The following is a 19,481-nucleotide window of genomic DNA, read 5'->3' as shown; positions in this document are numbered from 1 at the left end:
CTGTGTGAATGCAGAAGCACTTTCCAATTGCTCCCAGGGCTCTTAGAATCCCAGCCGTTATTCTTCAGCCATGCCATTATTAACTTGCTTTGGAATAAAGACTTAATAAACAGAAGCAAAATTGCTGCGTAAATGTTCGGTGTGGGGAAAATGAAACAGGTGTTTGGTTTTTGGGGTGTGTGTGTGTGTGTGTTTTGCATTCCAGAATTCTGGCTTTTAAAATGTTTATGTCTGCTGTGTACATTGTTTCAACAAAACAGTTCACAAAAAAATCTGCTGCAAATCTTTGAAAATGTTGCAGCTTCTGCTATTGCTTTCTTAAGACTAGTTTATAAATGTGCAGCAGAATCATGTAAAGATTTTCCAGAACCATACAACCACAGGGGCGTGGGTGGGTTCTATGTTTGTATGCTGTACCTTAGAGAACACTTTGTGAACATCCAAAATTAGCAGGCTAGGGGAAAGGTTTTTCAGTATAACTAAACATATCTACTCAAGAAATAAACCGTATTATTCAATGTTGCTTACTCCAGATAAGTGGTTATAGGACTGCAGCCTGAGTCTAGCTTTCATGCTCTTTGTGCATGCCTTTGTGATGAGGATGAGGTATCACTGAAACATCACATACATGTGATGTAGTCCAGGAAAAAATGTTAACACTTATATTTGCTGATCATATAAACTATCTTTTAGGCTAGAACTTAGAAGCACTACTAGACATTCTAAACTTTACATTGGGTAGGATCTAAAAAAACCTGCTTTAGGCTTGCCTAAGAACTTGGACACATTCTGTGAGATTCTTTGTTATCTAGACATTAAGAAAGAACTGTAGACTGCCATGCCATAACATAAGCTGCTTATTAATGTTCTAGAATCAGTTTCTTATGGAGCATTGGAAGTTACTGTGTAAGGACCTGTTCAAAGATCCACTGGGCGCGTGTAACTAGTTCAGCAGCTTGGGAATTAATGGAATACAGACTTTTTAAATAAATTGGATCATAAATCATGATTCAGTGGGACCGAAGTCTGGATCCAAACCATTAGGTATAACTAAAATTGTAACAGAAGATCTCTAAAGATGTTGCTTGCAAAAATGGGAAATGTGTCATGACAGACAGACAGACACACATACACACACAAGAACAAAATGCACTGAAAAAACTGATACTATTCAAACACCTTAGCTGTTCCTTGAATCTGTGAGTACTAAGAAGGTGTAGCAGTTTTCCTCCCTTGTAATTTGTGTTTTCAAAACAGCTCTCTTCATTTTGTGACTTTTCAGGTCAGACTGGAATCCATATATCATTAACAGAGTAGCTTTGCAATTTAAAGTTCTCAAATCATTACTAATACTTTGACTGCTTTGGTGGAAAAACAACAAGTTACTTGGGGGGGAAGGATGTTATGGTTTTATTATTGTACATATCTTTACAAAATGTTGATAGTGATATACTTACCCTGCCTTTCATTAATACTGCAAAACAGCATGTTCATAAATAGACGATATCCATTGGTGATGAAAACATCCCATTCTGCATTCATGTTTTTAGCATTCATCCCGTTCCTATGCTTTTTATACCACTGTGAGATTGTTATGAAACCCTTTTGTCAGTCATATACAAGCTAATTTACCTATGTACAGAATTTGTATGACAAACCTAATTTATACTGTGTTTTAACAGTTTGCCTGAACTGTTTATGGTTTCTAAATTTTGTAATGTGAGTGTAAAATTAAAAATATTGACATGTGGCCAGTCCAGAGTTTGAACTTTTTCAATATATACACACATTATTTTTCTTGTGAGGATTTTATATTTGTACCAGAGGCCTGGGTTATACCTATGAGAGAGGGGAAGGGAAGCCAGGGGAGGCTTAGGCCTAGGCTGCTACTGTCTTTGTCCTGCTGCTCCCCCCTCAGCAGTAGTGTTGCTGCAAAGGGAGGAGGGAGAGCAAAGCCTGGCACCAGTGCTGCTACTTGGCATACCTGTCTATTGTGCACCATTGGAGCAGGGGACCCAAAGTCTGGCTTGGCCCAGTTTACCAGATGTCCCTTTCTCTGAAGACTTCCCTAGTTAGCTCAATTTAAGGTCCAGACACTAAAAGGACCCTTATAACTTTATTAGCTACACAGAAGGGGAAATGAAATCATAGAATAGTACAGTTGGAAGGGGCCTATAAGGCCATCGAGTCCAACCCCCTGCTCAATGCAGGAATCCACCTTAAATCAGGTGTATCTTTTCCCATCATAGTTCTGCAAGGACACACACACACACAAACTGTACCTGGTAGCATGTTTTCTTTTTATATACCACTGCTACAATAAACAGAAGCTTTCTTTTTAAGATCTTCCTTTTATGGAAAGCACTTCAATTCCTGGGTCATTGTCATTGCCCCTCTCTAGCTAGTATGGTGATATTTTTCCTAAATTATCTTCTAAGTCATCAAGGTAATACAGTCCTAATATCCAAGAGATCTATAACCACTTCTGAACCCCTGCCAGCTCACACAAACTGTCTCAAACCCACCCCATCCCCCAAATCTCTCTTTTTGGGGCCCAGTGCTTACTAGCACTAGCAGGTGCATAGGCAGTGGTAGATTTCCACTCATGCAGCTCTCTATGGGTGCAGCAAGGCTTCCACAATAACTGATCCTGCTCAGTGGAGTTCTTCCCTGCAGGCAAAGGGACATCTATCCTCTATCAAATCCAAGACGTTTCAGGAGGGGGAGGATTACTCTCATAGTACCCTAAATAGTAGCCTTTTAAGTTAGTTTGTTCTTATTGGTGCAGGAGAGATATTTTGCATAACTCCTTCATTTTCAGGGAAAATACATTCTCAGATCTTGTTCAAATGCCTGTAGCTGACTCACTATTGCCACCTTCTGACCAGTAAGAAAATAAGCAGCAGATTCCTTATAACTATGGTAACGTTTCCATAGTTTTGTCATTCTTATGTAAACCAACTGCGGTATAATTTAAACAATGTGAGAAGGATAAACAATCCCCCAGTTTTCGGATTCGTCACAGGTTATTAAACTTAAACATCATTGCAGACTGCATCTGTAGAAATTAAATAATGCTTTATTAACACAAACTATTTCACTACAACCTATAAAATAATATATTATTTGCTACTTATTCGAGCTAATAGTCACCCACCCCCATCCTAATAGCTCAGGGTACATAGCAGTATGTTAATTATTCTATTTTTACCTATCCTAGACCATCAAAATGATAAAAATGACATGAGAGATGTGTAGAGGGATGGGGCATCAAAATGTCAATGACTTATTTACTACTATATTTGTACCAATTCCCCCTGGCCTCACTTTTTACAATCACACCCACTGCCCCCAATGATTTGGCAACTTTAGGTGAACACATCAGATGAAGTGGACCCTCTCTACCATTTACAACCACCAGGATACCATTTGGACCAGGCACCAAATTGTTTTGGGCTATTTTTGCAAGACACATTCACACATTTAGTACAGAGTAATATAATTCTGGATGACTTGTACCACGGGATTCTATTATTTGGTTCATTCATTTGAACATGTATCCTACCCTTCCTCCAAGGAACTAGGGTGGCGTAGGAAAATCCCCTTGAAACGCTGGGCTGAGCTAGCTTAATGACTGAGCAGAAACTTGAATTTTAGATTTCCATGAAGACAATTCAAGTTCATTTTGTGAGCCATATCTACACCACACTGTCCCCCAGACCTTATGCGGTACAGACGGAGGGGAACCAATATCAAGCTACTTAAAGTTGTGTATGTGCTTACTAAGCACACTCCAATCGTTCCTATATCTTATTATTTAATAAGACGTTGTTTACACACAAAGAATTCCTCACTACGTTTTCAATCACGTAACCCCAAGCAACACTTACTCCTCATTAAGTCCCAATGAGGTCAGTGGGACTTACTTCCTAGTAAACATGCAAAGAATCCAGCTGCAGGCATAAACAATTAACCTGCGGGGTTGGAAGGAGGAGCTTCCAGCTGCTGACATCATCATTCCTCCAGCCAACCCAGAAGATTCTTTCTGCACTCCCGCCTACGATAAATTGTGGGCGGGGTCTTACTTTAGGCGAGGCTCACCTCTTTTTGATTTGGAGATAGGAAAAAGTTAGAGTAGCAACAGAATTGCCTAAAGATTGAGTTTCCTGGTTCTTTTGAGTGCTTTGTTTTGTTTCTCTGAGACGGAAGTGAGAACTGCCATAGAAACCAAGGGCGAAATCCAAGGTAGAAAGATGTAACTGGACAGCAACGTCGCTACCCAAAAAGTAAACTAAAAGTAGCAGCAAAGAGAGGAGTTCATACTCTTCTTATATATTTATTGTTTCAGAAATGTGTAAGTCTCCTTTCAAAACCAATTACATGCGAACAATCCAATGACAAAGCTAACAACACCACTACTTGCAACTTAAAAGTCCAACGCTATTTCTAACCCGGGATCTTATTTCGAAAGGTTCTCTTAATGCTAATACTCTTTATTATCAATATCGCTATATTTCAAGCTCCCTGTGTGTGGCTGTGAAAGATTGGCTCACGACATCCCCTCAGTGTAGTCTAGTCTTAATATCGCTGACTGGAAGCGAGGCTGCTGCAATGGAATTGCTTCTTCCGACTCCTTCCTAAGCAAATCCAGCGCTCACTTAGATGCGGAAACCTCAGGGACATTTTTTAAAGGTGTAAAGATTAAAACGACAACCACATGTCCTCCCACCCACGAAATAAGACTCGAGTTAGAAAGTGAACGACATCCTATCGTTGTTTCCATGCGTGTGTAGGATAGAAACACGCTGCAGCACAGTTGCATCCATGCTAAAATCCAGAAATCCATATTAATGCAACTTCTTTATTAAGCCAATCAAAAGATCACCAAAATGTACGAGCTGTCGAGATCCTCAGCTCTCTTCATCAGGCAAGATATGGCAAAAAGCAGGTTGGGCTGTTTGTACGGGGAGATGGGAAACCGAAAAAAAGAGTGTTCAACGTAATCCAGGTAGCTGAGCATTGTGTGTTCTTCTATAAGTATATATATTTGTAAGTCTATATACCTGAGCGCGTATGACGTAATCCCGCAATTCTGAAGGTGGGGGGAAGTGAGGAATCCGCCATTTTGTTTGTTTGCTGACGGAGAAGACCGTGGTCTTCACTAACTGTAAGTGACGGAAGCGTCCTATTAGTTCTCCTGTCAAAGCAGGAAAGTCGGTCTGAAGCAAAAAGCCTTTTTTTTTTTTGGCCTCTCTCGGGTTCCATCTTGAAGCAGGCTTGTTCCTTCCTTCCTTCCTTCCTTCCTTCCTTCCTCAGCCCGCACTGGAGTCCGAGGTTGCGATGCAGTAGGGAGGCGAGGGAAAGAAAGTGCCAGGGTTGCGCGTAGGATAAACCGGGGGCTGCAATTTCTAACTTCTTGAAGGAACGAATACCTTTCAATAAGTGCAGACTAATGCCATGGTCTCTCTACTGAAAGAATAACGAAATGTCCCCTCCGCACCCATGATAGGTAAAACGTAGACATCTTGCCCCAACCCCCGAATGCCTCCAGTGTCAAAGCTTTTAAAATATCAGGGAGCACTTTGTTACGTGCGGGGCGGGGGTTAAAGCATTATTTCCTTAGTATAGAAGAAATTATTCAAACTGAATTATTTAGGACACGTTGACGAAGATCACAGATCAATTAGAACCAGGGACTATTAGAACTAATTTCAGTTGTCGTGCTTAATTCCTGCAAATGTGAGTTAAACCAACTGATGCAAACCTCAAGCACCAAATAATCGCGGGAAGCTTTGATATGTTTGTGATTAGTGGTGAAAATGCCTTCCAGAAATTTGGTGGGGGATTTGGTGTTTTTGTGATATCTAGACACGTTTGAGCCCTTATTTTAGAAATTCACTGGCTGCTTCTCAAAACAGGCCCACAAGACAGACAGGTAATAGAAAATGTGTACCGTTATCCTAACATATTTAAGTACCTGGCAACTATTATTCCCCTTCTCCTCCTAACTCAGGGGAAATTGAGATACCCATTTAGATAAGAGAGTCTTATTTCTTATAAATAAGAAAAAATAACTGCAACATAAGAGCACAGGACACTGATTTCAGTATCTTTCTTTCTGGTAGGAATGGGGATGTGGATTGGGGCAAAGTAGTAGAATCCAGAAATTGCATATACATGATTCCTAGTTTTTTTCAGTGTATGACCTAAGTGATAGACGGTAATAGAAGATATAGGGCATGGCTAGACAGGGCGATATCCCGGGGATGCCCACATGACACACACGGCATCCCTGGAGCAGGGAGGGATGATTCCTCCCTTTCCCTGGGATATCGCCCTACCCTTCCATCCCAGTTTTTCACACGGTCTCAGGATGATCCCGATACCGCGGAACGTGTGGCCCACCGTCGCAGTTTTCCCCCAGCTCCCCGCAAGGAACCGGGAACCGGGCACAGAGCTCTTCTGGAGCAGGGTGGGGGGAGCACGAGATTTTATTTTATTTTTTCCACAAAAAAAATCATGATCTAGGGGACGTATTTTGAGTTCCTTCCCACACCCACTCACACCCTGCTTATGGGAAAGCTGCTATTGTTTTTAGGTCCCACCCTGGTGTTTTATGAAATAAACTGTAGTTACTGCATTCTGATTTACATGAGTACACAGTTTAGCCAGGCCTAAAGTGGCCTGCTATGATACCTTTAAATGTATATGTAGTATTAAGAGCCTGTAAATAGTGAAATGTCATTCAGTGAGTCAGGATTTAAAGCCATAGTTCACCTTCAGAGCTGTGGTGGAATATAAAGCAAAATGTTAAACAATGTTCTCTGGACCTATAAAGCCCAAAACAGTATATAGAACCAGGTTACTTGAAGATCCACCTCCACCCATACAAACCTGCCCAAGCATTACATTTTGCTTCAGAGACCCTGCTTGTATGCCCGCTATTAAGGTTGATCCAGTTGGGAGACATGAGAGATGTCTTAGTATTGGCCCCATACTGTGGAAAATTCTGCCCACTAAGGTGTGTATGACCTGTACTTTGCCATTTTGTATTCCGAATTACTTTCTTTTGAATTTTAATTGCTGCAGGTCTAAAATTATTGAGTCATTTGAAATGTGCAGTATTTTTTATTTTGTTGCTGCTTTTGTTCTTAAACAATTTTTGGGCTAATGTTAGATAATGGTGTGACTTCAGTTTTAATTTGTATTTAATGATCATGTAAGGTGTCTTGTAAGGGGTATCTCCTCCTAAAAGGCAGCCTATAAATATGTTTATAATAAATAGCGGAGAAAAGATAATCTGATTGTATTTTCATTTTCTTTAATATAGATTGTTCCATACGTTCATTGTGCCACCTTCCCCTCTGGGCTAATGTAGCCTTCCAGGTTCAAATGAAGTATGGTTGGAATACAAGAGCAACAGGGCTCCCCCCATTGTTCTTGATTTTTGTGAACCGCCCAGAGAGCTCCGGCTATTGGGCGGTATAGAAATGTAATAAATAAATAAATAAAATTGATAGCTCCTCTGTCCCAAAATGTCTTCCTGCGTACTTTCACAGATGTAAAGTATTTCTAAACCCAAACTTTTGCATGTTAATACAGAAGAAAACCCTATTGTGTTTAGTAAAGCTTACTTCCAAATAAATATAGCTTTAAGTTACTCTCTTATGCACACTTATCTAGGAACATATTGGTACTTACTTTTGAGTTAACTTGTATCAGATTGTGTTGCTAATCTGTCATTTTAAATTTTTCATCGCTCTATCATGTAACACTTTTGCCTTGGTATATTTTCTTGTAATAGATGAAGCACTCAAAGCGAAGCCATTGCTCTGAATGGGAGAAGAGAAAGAGTGTGGATGAAGAAAAGAGCACCAATAGCCAAAAGAGCAGGAGGAGGTCTCACAGCAGTGAAAGAGATCACAAATGCTATAAATCACTTAAACCTGCAGACAGGTAAATAACTCTGAGCTTAATTGTGATATCCTGATTATAAATAGATGCAACTTAAATCTTCCATTGACTCAAACAGAGCCTTTCCCTCTCTCCCAAAGAAATCCAGTGCGTTTTTCTGTCCTTCTCTGCAGCAGCTCCCCTTTCTAACCCTGGTCTCCAGAGAACAAAACAAAGGGAATTGGTCTTGTTATTTTTCCTTTCTAGTGTGGAAAGTGAGGTACGGAGAGAAACCAGTTGTAAGTAGGGCTGGGGAAAGACTGCAGAGTCTTAGAGGGAAAGAAGCAGGCAAGTAAAAGGAAATTTGAAATTGCCTTCTGCCTTACCCTAGCCAGTCAGTCAGTACATTTATTTATTTATTTATTTATTTGTTATTTATTACATTTCTATACCGCCCAATAGCCGGAGCGCTCTTACAAAAGAAACCTGCCTGTTCTTAAAAATGTACATGCAGTTGGAATGAAGTGGCACAGGAGCTTCTTCACTAGGAGGTATTTGGAAGGAATCTATCCTCAATATGAGAGATGGTGGCAGGAATTAGCTAAAACTGCTCAGTTCCAGGAGAAGAATAGTAAGGGGGTGTCAAAAGAGACTATGGAGGAAGCAGCTTTACACATGGGCGGAAAAGAAACAGACTGAGCATCACTTGATATAAATTTAAAATATTGTTTCCCAGACCCCAGTCAAATCTGCAATATTCCCAGGAAGGGAAGGATGGAGGAAGAAAACTTGGCCAGTATACTTCATTGACAGTTGGGAGTCCCACTGCTGTAATACAAAATCCATTTCTGAACATTCTTGCTTGCCAAGATGAAATACTTTATCACCCAACCTGGCAACAGATGAGTGAGTTGGTTGAAGGATGTTGAGTGAGTTGGTTGAAGGCTGTTGAGTATCTTCAAATGGAATGGAGTGAGGTCTCTGAATAGAGAGACTAACCCTGTGTTGTCCTGGGTCAGTAGCCCTCGTCCTCAAGAGATGGGACAGATTATGGGTTTCTTGGAAGTCAGGGAAGCTGAACTCAGTGACACTTTGAATTACGTCTGATTATGCTTTTTTGGAGCACTTTGTACTAATGTGAGTTTGATGGTGGTTTTCATATAATTGTCATGTATGTGAGAACTTAATAGTCTCTCTTGAATAACTAGCAGAAATAGTTTCATCCTTTTGATGAGCGGTAGATAAACAGGGCTCTAATGTTAATTTTCCATAATTATATTTGAACATCAGTTAGAGCTATAAAATAACTTTATGTTTTGAACAAGTTTTTTAAATCCTGGAAAAATAATGTAAATATAATTTCAGTAGTTCCTTCGATGATAGCTCCACACATGAGAGAGACCGTCATGACCGGAGATACGTTGAGGAATATAGAAATTACTTCTGTGAAGTAGATGACCAGAAGCATTATCACAGAGATTATGAAAAGAGTCACCACCATCATTATAGCAAATCCTCTGGTCAAAGCAGAAAAACTAGTCATAAAAGAAAGCATAAGAAACAGGACGCTAGTTACAGCTCACATTCGGTATGTATACTTTTTAAATATATATATATATAAATATATTAGTGGTATTAAGTTTCTTCGTGAAGTGTGAGATTCGTTGAGTATAAATGCTTGGGAAGTTTGTAATAAAGAATCAAACTTGACTTCCCTTAATCTTGTGTGTATGTTTGAATGTGTATGTACTTAAGATACTTGAGAACATTTGTATAGTATCAACTACATGAGTTTTCAGCTTAGCTATATGAGTTTTCTCTTGGCCTAATTTGTCCATTATTTTGGAAAACTCGGATAATTTCTTAGTATTTCAAATTACATCTGGTAAGGAAAAGTAGCTAAGTAATGCTGTCATTTGAATTAGTTTTACAACATTATGAAGCAACTCTTTCTATTCCATCTCTAAAGACAGAAGGTATTTATTTAAATGGAATTAGGGGATGAAAAATGTCATTGTGTCTGTAATGAACTCAATGTGCTTCTCTGCAGTAATTTAGTTTCAAGCAAATGTTGGCCATTAATTTTTCTTTTTTACTCTTGGAAAACCTTTCACTCTACTAGTTAGTAATGAAAGGAGTAAGGATTTTCTTTAAGCAGTATAATTCTACTAATAAGTTTATTAAAGATTAAATTCAAATGTATTTGTACTTTTGAATGCATGCAGTCAGAATATTTGGTTGTAGACTAAATTTTAAACAATTTGAATAATATTTTCCCTTTAGCTTTTCTAGATATGGGATATTTTTTAACTCCTATTGATTGTAATAATTGAAATTATTATTTTAGAATATTTTGCTAGAGATTCAAGGAGCTCTGACCAGGTTATGACATCATAAGAGTAGACACGCAAGTTACAAGGCTTTGTTTTCAAATAGCAAAAGTAAATATTTAGTTAGTTTCAGTCTTCAGTTAATCTATTATTTAAGCAACAAAATTGTGTTGTGTTTCTATTGTCTTACAACTCTAAGTATGTATCTGAAAATCTGTTCCTTGCCATGTTTTTCTTCTGTAACATAAACTGTGCCCTGTGAATTTCTGGGGACTGAATTTGAAATTGCTCCTGCCAACTGTTCGTGGCCTGGTGTGTAACTGAATACCTGAATATCCCCGCTGAATGAATTGCGTATTCTACCTTGAATTCACTGTGATATATTGATTGGCTGGACGATCTTGGTGCCGTTTCCAGAAGAGCCACCGAAGGAAAAGATCCAGGAGTGTAGAGGAGGAGGAGGGTCATCTGATCTGTCAAAGTGGAGACGTACTAAGAGCAAGATGTATAGAATATTTTTCAACACTTTTAAAAACAACTGTTCAGCAAAACATCTGTTTAGATTAGTTTGTTAGAGAAGGAGTGGGGGGTGGGGGGTTAAGAAACCGTCATTGCTTTCTTTTGTCTTTTATTTTGCCTTTGTATTATTTTACATTTCCTTTCTTTTCTGTATTTTTCAATATTGTTATTCAGATACCACAATAGTAAATAAAGCTTAAGGTTAATTTAATAGATAGATAGCTGTTTCATGACACCTATCCAATAAAATAACATGTTCAAAGACAGACACTTAAGTTATGTTTTTTATAATGACATATTCAATAGCTTTCATCTTTTTCAATTAGTTCAATAATACCCATCATTTATTTCTTTTTTTTTTAGATGAAATTATTGCTACTTTAGGGGAGGGTGCTTTTGGAAAAGTGGTAGAATGCATTGATCACCACATGTAAGTATACCATATCTCTCTCCAAAGATATTGGCAGAACAAATGTCTTCCTTTGAAGGTAGAAAGTCCAATGCACATGTTATTAAATCGACACAAATTAAGAATCATAAAAGCCTTTCTGTAATACTTACAAAATTTCTGTGGTTATTGGATAAGACAAACTTTCTATGGTTATTGGATAAAACAAACATCATGATCCAAAGGAACCAGTTACACATGTGTAAAGGAGCTTTCTTTGTAATTTTCACTGCTTCATATTTCACAGCTGATAAAGCAAGCCTCCGTTGCATTTTTAAATTGGCTTAATTCTTTGGCTGTGAGGGTTGCTGCAGTGATTCTCTTAAGAGCTTGTCTGAAAATGCCACCCCCCCCCCAAATCATAGCCACAGTTCTAAGTGAACTGAGATAAGGCTGTTGTAACCTTTTTATTATGTACTCTTCCTGCCCCTACCCCAAAGCTCCTCCTGAGAAGTGCATTTGAACTATTTTATTCTTACTTAACATACTTTTATAATTGATCAAACTGTTTACAACTTGCCTTTTCCTCTAATTGTGAATCACTGCTAGTTATTCCTGGCCTTGGTAACTGCCAGATCATATGTGAAGTTGAGAATATGGCCATGAATTCAAACGTCAGTGACCATTATTATCATATAGTAACGTAGCTGATAAGAACTTTTCAGATACTAACAAAGGATTGATTATAAGGATAGCCACGTGAATGTCATAAAAGTAGACTTGCCTTTGTGTAAGCATAATGTGTAAAGGTTCTTAGCCAATGTGCTTTTTTGTATGCATGCACCTGCCACCTAGACTACATATTGCTGATGTATGGGCTGGTTCAAATTGCACTGATAAATTTTCTGGTCTCAACCTCAAAACTTCACTTAATAAGTAGACAATAACTATCATCTGCTGATGGCTCAGGCTGTTATGGAATGTTTGACACTTGCTTGAGAATGGACACAGTTAATTCACAATATTTCATTTTTTCCTGTAGGAGAGCAATGCATGTAGCTATAAAAATTGTGAAAAATGTTGGTAGATACAGAGAAGCAGCTCGTTCAGAAATTCAGATACTGGAGCATTTAAATAGCTTGGATCCTGACAGTACATTGTAAGTATAAAGTAGAATAGGAACACCATATTAAGATATGAAGTGATTGATTGTCTCATCGAATTATTGTTCTGGTCGCTTTTCCCCCCCTAGCCGTTGTGTACAGATGCTGGAATGGTTTGAACATCATGGCCATGTTTGCATTGTGTTTGAGCTACTGGGACTCAGTACCTATGATTTTATTAAAGAAAATAGTTTCCTGCCTTTTCCTATTGAACTTATTAGGAAGATGGCTTATCAGATTTGTCAATCTATAAACTGTAAGTAAACTCTGTGTTTAAGAATTGATCCATAGCCTAAAATGGTAGGCATTGATTTAAGTATTGAGTTCCCACCTCTTTTTCTTTTTGCAGTCTTGCACCACAATAAGTTGACTCATACAGATCTGAAACCTGAAAATATTTTATTTGTAGAGTCCGATTATGTATTAAAGTACAATTCTAATGTGGTAAGTTCACTTGCTTAATGGTTCTTCCCTGTGGGCTCTCCTTACACCTTTTTATTCTTGATAATTGAACATGCCATATAGAATCATAGGTTTTACTTGCACCAAACAGCCTTTGCTTTGCCAAAACATAAGAGATACTGAAGTGCTTTGTTTCTTAAATACTGTGAGCTTCATATGTTCTGCCTATGTACTTTGTAGTTCGTAAGACAAAAAATCTATTGAATAAGTGATAGTAAAGGTATAGACCAAGAAAATCAATTTTCTTTCTCTGTTCTACCTCTAAGAACATTGATTAGAAGATGCAGCAGATGTGTTGATAACAACCAAAAAAGACAGTAGTTACGCTTCTTGTCATATCATTAGTCTGCAATTTTGGAAACGGGTTGCTGTGAAATCTCACAAAGCAGAGTGATATAGTATAGCTTGTGTAACTAACTTTTTTAAATTAGTGTATTTTGTTTAAGACTTAGTTAATTTAAATTAGTTATTATATAATTTCTCTTCGTACAAAGCATGGCTTTTCTAAATTAAGCTTGTCTCAGATAGTTTTAGAGATGACCTATTATCCAGTTCCCATATAGGATGGGAGAAGGTAAATGCTATTAAATTTTGTAAGTTTCATATACATGAATGATAAAACAAGATAGAGTTAATCTACAAAAACCTTGATTTGTTTAGTTTTTGCATTGAGAGCAAGTTTATATTAAGAGATATTCCATGGGTGATTATATATTTGATTTATGAAAGATTCAAGAAATACAACTTCTTTAAAAATCATGTGTATTTTGACTTTGTTGCAGAAGCAGGATGAGCGCACACTGAAAAACTCAGATATTAAAGTCGTAGACTTTGGAAGTGCAACATATGATAATGACCATCACAGCACTTTAGTGTCTACAAGACATTACAGAGCACCTGAAGTTATATTAGGTTAGTAGAGACCTTCACAATCATGGTTTCTAAAAAACATTCTACTGGAAATATAACTGTTCAAGAAAATCTCTATTTCAATCATCACTGGTTTTAAAATATTTAATTTTAGTATTCATTCTTAGCTGTATGTTTTATAAAAGTTGAGGAAAACGGTAGAAATAAGAGACACATGGACAGTTTATGTGAAATAACCTGAACATTATGCAGAAAATGTTAGTTCACGGATTTCCAACTTGAGCAGCATTGTGAAATAATGCAGATTTTATGACTTGTGTTATAGCACTTGGGTGGTCACAGCCCTGTGATGTCTGGAGTATAGGATGCATCCTGATTGAATATTACCTTGGTTTTACTGTCTTTCAGGTAAGTGCATGTCATTCTATTTGGGACATTCTACTTAAAACTGCAATCCTGAATCCACTTCAATAAGTTAGCGTTCTGATTTGATAATTGACATTTTTACAACGATATCGTTAAGATCGTTAAATGTTTATGTAGTCAAAATGTTAAATGTACATTGGCCTTCTACATTTTTTGTAACATTCTAAGTATAAAAGATTTGGCTGTGGTTGTTTGAAGAAACAATTTAAAGTTATTCAGTAAGATACTGGAAAGTGTAGTGGTGGAATCGAATTATCTCATCCCACTAACGGAACATCTTCCAATAGCAGAATGGGAACAAAGGCAACGCTCCTATCTTCTTCAGTCCCCCATGCCCTCCCCAAATGTGCACTGAGGGTCCACCAACATGCTCACTGAGCAAGCAAAAGTCCACTTGTGTGATATTGGATTCTCCCCTTTGAGCAATATCCTCTACTGCAGAGGTCCCCAATCTGTTTGGACCCATGGGCACATTTGGGAATTTAAGAAGCTGCTATGGATACCACCACAAAATGCTTAATCAGTAGATCGGCATACACACTCCTTTAAACTCTTTACCTGCTTCATGGAAATTAACAAATGGCCAGTGTAAATGGATTTTTCACACCCTTCTGACAGCTAAAAGACTGATATTACAACATTGGATGGATAAACATTCTCCACCTATAATGCAATGGATTGCGGACCTTAAAACACTTTCAGTATTTAAATGGGTGGCATATAGTTGCCACCTTCAAATGGATATTTATTTGGATATTTAGTCAGCTTCCATTGAAATCTATGCATAATTGGTAGAATGTTGTATGCATTTCTTATAAATCCATGTACATATATTAAAAATGGAAAACAGTAAGTTAAAAACATTGAGGACCGACCACTTCATAGGCACCATTGGAGGTGCACATAAGCGCTGTGACACCTGAAGGTGTCACATTGGGGAAATCTGCTATACCACCTCTGCATTCCTGCTTAATCTATTGCACCAGTGGGATGCACCGCTATCACAATGGGACATTAGCGCTTCCTAAAATAATACCTGTCAGCATAACCCTCTTCTGCGTACTCTGCTGACCTGCACTTGTCCAAAAATTAGCATTTTCACTAATTTCCAGTTGCTAAGACCCACAGCAGTCCCATTGGAACAAAGGCAGCATAGGGTGCTGCCCTTTATATTGATGCTAAATAAATTGTGTAGATAAACAACATGGAGGGAGCAATTCTATCGCCCGTTAACTGAGTCTGGTAGGCCATAGGACAGTTTCGATTCCTGGATCTGAGTGCTCCAACTTCAGAGCCAGGAATCTGAGCTCCCCTCCACCTCCCAGCTGGCACTGAGTGAACTGTGCCAGCTGCCTCTCCAAGGTTGCAAAAGCAACCTCAAAGAGGAGGGAAAGAGGGTGTCCCTGTGGGCAGGGAGAGGAGGGGACTGGGGAGGACAGCTTATGCATATAACCAGGCCTCCCCCTCTTGCTCCATGGAGCCCCATCTAGAAAGGCGAAAAGGCCGCCTAGCTAAAATGCAAAATGGGAGGAGCACTGAGACAAAGTTCACCTCCACTCTTTGCATTGGATGGCAGTAAGCCTCCGAGTTCAGAAGCTTACTATCCCAATAGATTGCACCCTAAGTCACAGGATTCAGTACCCGCTCCTGAAGGACAAAGGAGATTTGCCTTTTTGAAACATACTTCCATACTGCTCTGTAACTAAATTCTAAACAGTGTTTATGATCAAAGGCTTTTTTTTATTGATTTTAACTGTTGATATATATTGTAGAATAAATATTGCATACATCATTTTTTTTCCTCCTCTTCCCAGACACATGATAGTAAGGAACATCTGGCAATGATGGAGAGGATACTAGGGCCTTTACCAGTGCACATGATTAAAAAATCAAGGTAATAAAAGTTTGTAATACTACTAGCTACATTGACACAAATTGTTAAGCCAGGATTCCTAGCTTATCCTGACCAACAAAGAGTCTTGTGGCACCTTAAAGACTAACAAATTCATTATGAGCTGTAATCCATGAAAGCTTATGCCACAATAAATTTCTTAGTCCTTAAAGTATCATAGGACGCTTTCTTGCTTTTGCTGCAACAGACTAACCCCTCTGGAAAGAACTTATCCCAGTTTGCTATATAATGTACAGCATGCTTACAGCCTATTCACTCCCCTGCCTTCACTTGAGCCAGGATTGTCTAGCTTGTTGTAAGGTCCAAACTGTAGTTCATGGTTTGTTGTTCCCAAACAAGCCAGCAACTGTGTTCCTCCCCATCTCCATATTACCCCCAGCTGAACTGCTCTTGAAGATTGACTAGAACCTATACTTGGTTTCCTGCCACTGCTATTATGCAGTGAATTGTGTTGTCAAATATTGTTTTGAGAAAGAGGGAAACTTGAACTGCAGAAAAAGCTGTCCCGTCCTCCCTTTCAATCTTATCCCTGCGGTCATGAACTCAGTGGTATTTACTTCCTGGTTAAAATACATAGCAATGGTTTTGAGGTTGTGCACCACAATGGCTGTTATTAGTCCTCCACTGTGAAATGCAGTACTAATGACAGCTGCGTCACTTGGCTGCTACTCTCTCTTCTGTGAGAAATTAATGGCAATAGAGAAAAGAAGCTCAGGTTTGTGTGCAAGTCAGAGAAAGAGGGAGCAACAATGGGTGAGGGAAAGGCATCCATGTGGAGAGAAGTAGGTTGGGGCAATAGAGGAGAAGTGCTTGAGAAAGAGGAAAAAGAGCACGGGGAGCATAAGTAAGAGAAGCAGGTAATGGGTACCCAGCTTTAACTACCATATTATATACAAGGATAGACTTAAAACAGGTCTTATGTACATGTCCCTTTGAAAAACAGCCCATTGAACTCCATGGGACCTACATCTGAGTAGATGTGCATAGGAATGTGTTGCAAAAGTTGTAAAACCTGGCAAAAGTGGGGGGGGGGGACTTAGTAAGCAAACCAAAAACTATCATTTGAAAAAGACCAGATGAAAGGTAAGACAAACAGAAAGTGTAAAGAAAGTGGACAAATGCTAGAGATTGACAGAGATGGTAAGGAAAGGAATCTAAGAGAGTTGTGTTAGATGCACAATCAACAGGAATAATAAAATCTGGCAACCATAGAAGTGTTAGTGAGCTAGTTCACATGTAACGGGCAAACCGTGGGTTAATTAATCCACAATTTGCTGGGGATATGCAAAGCACATCAACTGCTTTATGGTTGCAACATAACCTATGAATGTGTGTTTGTCCTCTGTTAATATAATGTCGAAATGCCAAAGTTAACCTAAAAACAAAGCATATGTTAATTTAACCCACAAACAACACTAATGACAGCTGCCTCTCCTGGCTGCTACTCTTGATCATCTTGCACACTCCGCACACCTTGGCAAATTGTGGGTGAATTAATCAAACCACAGTTTGCTGCTGTTACATGCAAAAGCTATAGCCACTTCTCAAAATTAAAACAAAAAGTGTATAGCTCATTTAGCTTTTTTGTTTGCAGGAAACATTATTTCCATCATGACCAATTGGATTGGGATGAACATAGTTCTGCAGGTCGCTATGTTAGGAGACGATGTAAGCCACTAAAGGTAAGAGAGCATTTTTTTCTCTCTGTTCAGTTCTGGAATCCAAAGAGTTGTAGTTAAAGTGCTCTTTCTCTTCCTCTCCCCAGGAATTCATGCATTGCCATGATAAAGACCATGAAAATCTTTTTGACCTTATTCGTCGCATGTTGGAGTATGATCCAGCCAAGAGAATTACTCTAGATGAAGCATTGGAGCATTGTTTCTTTGATGACAGAGAACTGAGTTGATCTGTTCCTTAAGGATGTGATAAGGACTGTGTCAGTCAGCACCTAGTTTGAGGCGTTGGAAGTAATTTATTTTGTATATTTGATTCTGTAAATATAATCCTGCATTTTTGTTGATGCTGTGTCTAACTTGTTGAACAGTTATGGTTTTGATCATGTAAACATTAAACTTTTTCATTTTTATGAGTTGTAATACCATTTTGTGCTGTATCTACTACTGGTATTTAGCATAAGTATATAACATGGTTAACAGTTATAAAATTAGTAACAAGTTTTTTTTAGAAGTGTTTAGAAAAGGCACTTCATTCAAGCTTGATACGTTATCATGCTTAGGAAGATTTAAAATTGTATTAACTTCTTAAAATATTACAGACGTTGACATGAAATTTAGTTTAGCTATATATCTTATAGCTATATATATCAGAATATATCTACCAGCTATCTTATTTAATTATTACTAGTAGTAAACATCTTGTCAACTGCTTCTTTTTTTAAACATCCAACCATTTCCCCCACATTTACTCACCAGAATTTTAGAGAGAGAGAGAGAGATGGATAAACAGAACCTTGACTGACATTTCCTGAAAAACTATAGTGTCAATACTGCTGAGTAGTATTAGTATTTCTAACACATGAGCCTGTAGAAATGAGAGACAACTGGAAAGCTTGAGATAAATCAAATAAGGAAGGAAGCCTGCATAAAGGGCACAAATATTATTATTTTGACCAGCCTATTTCAAAACTAAATGGTGGGATAGCAGATACTACACTAATGAACACAAGAGGCTTGGAATTGCAATAATCAAGTTGTACAATCATGAAGAAGTGCAGATAGCTGATCTGTCTTCCTAGACTGGCAGTTGGCATTTTTAACTTGGGGACTACTTGTCAATGTGCCACCCTTCATTTATATTTATTTGTTTTTTTCCCTGCCTTTGGGGCTGTGGTATGGCGGATCAAACCATGAGGGAAATTCAATGTGTGAGCAGATACCCACTTGTGCAACTCTTCTCCTTATGGCTGCCCTAATTCTGCTCTAAAATTTCCCTTATCCCTTTGGAGCAGATGTGGGGGTGGGCACTGCAGGGCGGAATGAGAATCTGTTCCAAAGATGGATGCTGTTCTGTTGGCAGACATGGGCGGATACAACACAGTATAAAGAATACTGATCTGCTACAAGTAATATATGTCACGGGCTGGGCCCATGGTCCCTTTAAGAAAACATATTTGCATTATCCCAGGGAGAAGGAGATGGGTTTTCTGTGTCCAGAAGGGAGTAGCAAGTTGCAGCCGTGCAATATCTGGGAGCATTCCCCCTCCCTTTGGGTGAGGTGTGGGTTGCTAGGGGGTTTCAATTGGTCAGGGTGGTTCTGGTGACAAGGGGGTCCCAGAAAGAGATAAAAGCTTGGTTACCCAAGTGTCCAGTATCTTTCCTGTGGGTGTCAGGAGTCCAGTGTGTGCATGGTGAGCTAGAGCAGCCAGGCCAGCTGGATGGCGGAAGCCCCATGTGGCTGCTGAGGGAAGGAGTCTAGTTTGAGTGGCGTGAAGCCGAGTCGAAGTGAGCAACAGAGGTTGAGTCACAGGGTTAAGTGTTTGTTTTGTTTTAGAATAGGTT

The 19,481-nt window shown here is 38.7% G+C and overlaps 1 protein-coding gene across 9 annotated transcripts; it reads left to right on the top strand.

Annotated features, from left to right (window-relative positions):
* The first annotated feature begins 4,974 nt into the window (after positions 1-4,974).
* On the top strand, positions 4,975-18,049 carry CLK4 (CDC like kinase 4). Of its 9 annotated transcripts, none has more exons than XM_063120809.1 (13): positions 4,975-5,008; positions 7,805-7,956; positions 9,259-9,481; positions 10,641-10,728; positions 11,106-11,172; positions 12,173-12,289; positions 12,383-12,549; positions 12,643-12,737; positions 13,538-13,667; positions 13,951-14,033; positions 15,866-15,945; positions 17,558-17,645; positions 17,729-18,049. In XM_063120809.1, exons 2-13 carry the CDS (start codon positions 7,805-7,807, stop codon positions 17,867-17,869), a joined length of 1,431 nt encoding a protein of 476 aa, XP_062976879.1. In that variant the 5' UTR covers positions 4,975-5,008; the 3' UTR covers positions 17,870-18,049. The 9 variants fall into 9 exon arrangements, with proteins under 9 accessions (XP_062976879.1, XP_062976877.1, XP_062976880.1 ...); XM_063120807.1 differs by lacking the exon at positions 4,975-5,008 and adding an exon at positions 5,079-5,167; XM_063120808.1 differs by lacking the exon at positions 4,975-5,008 and adding an exon at positions 5,454-5,509.
* The last annotated feature ends 1,432 nt before the right edge of the window (positions 18,050-19,481 follow it).

This window comes from Elgaria multicarinata, chromosome 3, assembly GCF_023053635.1.
Source record: "Elgaria multicarinata webbii isolate HBS135686 ecotype San Diego chromosome 3, rElgMul1.1.pri, whole genome shotgun sequence".
Lineage (NCBI taxonomy): Eukaryota > Metazoa > Chordata > Lepidosauria > Squamata > Anguidae > Elgaria > Elgaria multicarinata.
This window is presented reverse-complemented; position numbering and strand designations above follow the sequence as displayed.

Bases quoted from the DNA above. Each gene is read 5' to 3' on its own strand.
- CLK4 (XM_063120805.1), top strand. From the start codon at position 6,935: ATGCCCGCTATTAAGGTTGATCCAGTTGGGAGACATGAGAGATGTCTT. The intron at 10,729-11,105 runs GTATAGAATATT...TTTTTTTTTTAG, and splicing joins AGACGTACTAAGAGCAAGAT to ATGAAATTATTGCTACTTTA. The intron at 15,946-17,557 runs GTAATAAAAGTT...TTTTGTTTGCAG, and splicing joins CACATGATTAAAAAATCAAG to GAAACATTATTTCCATCATG.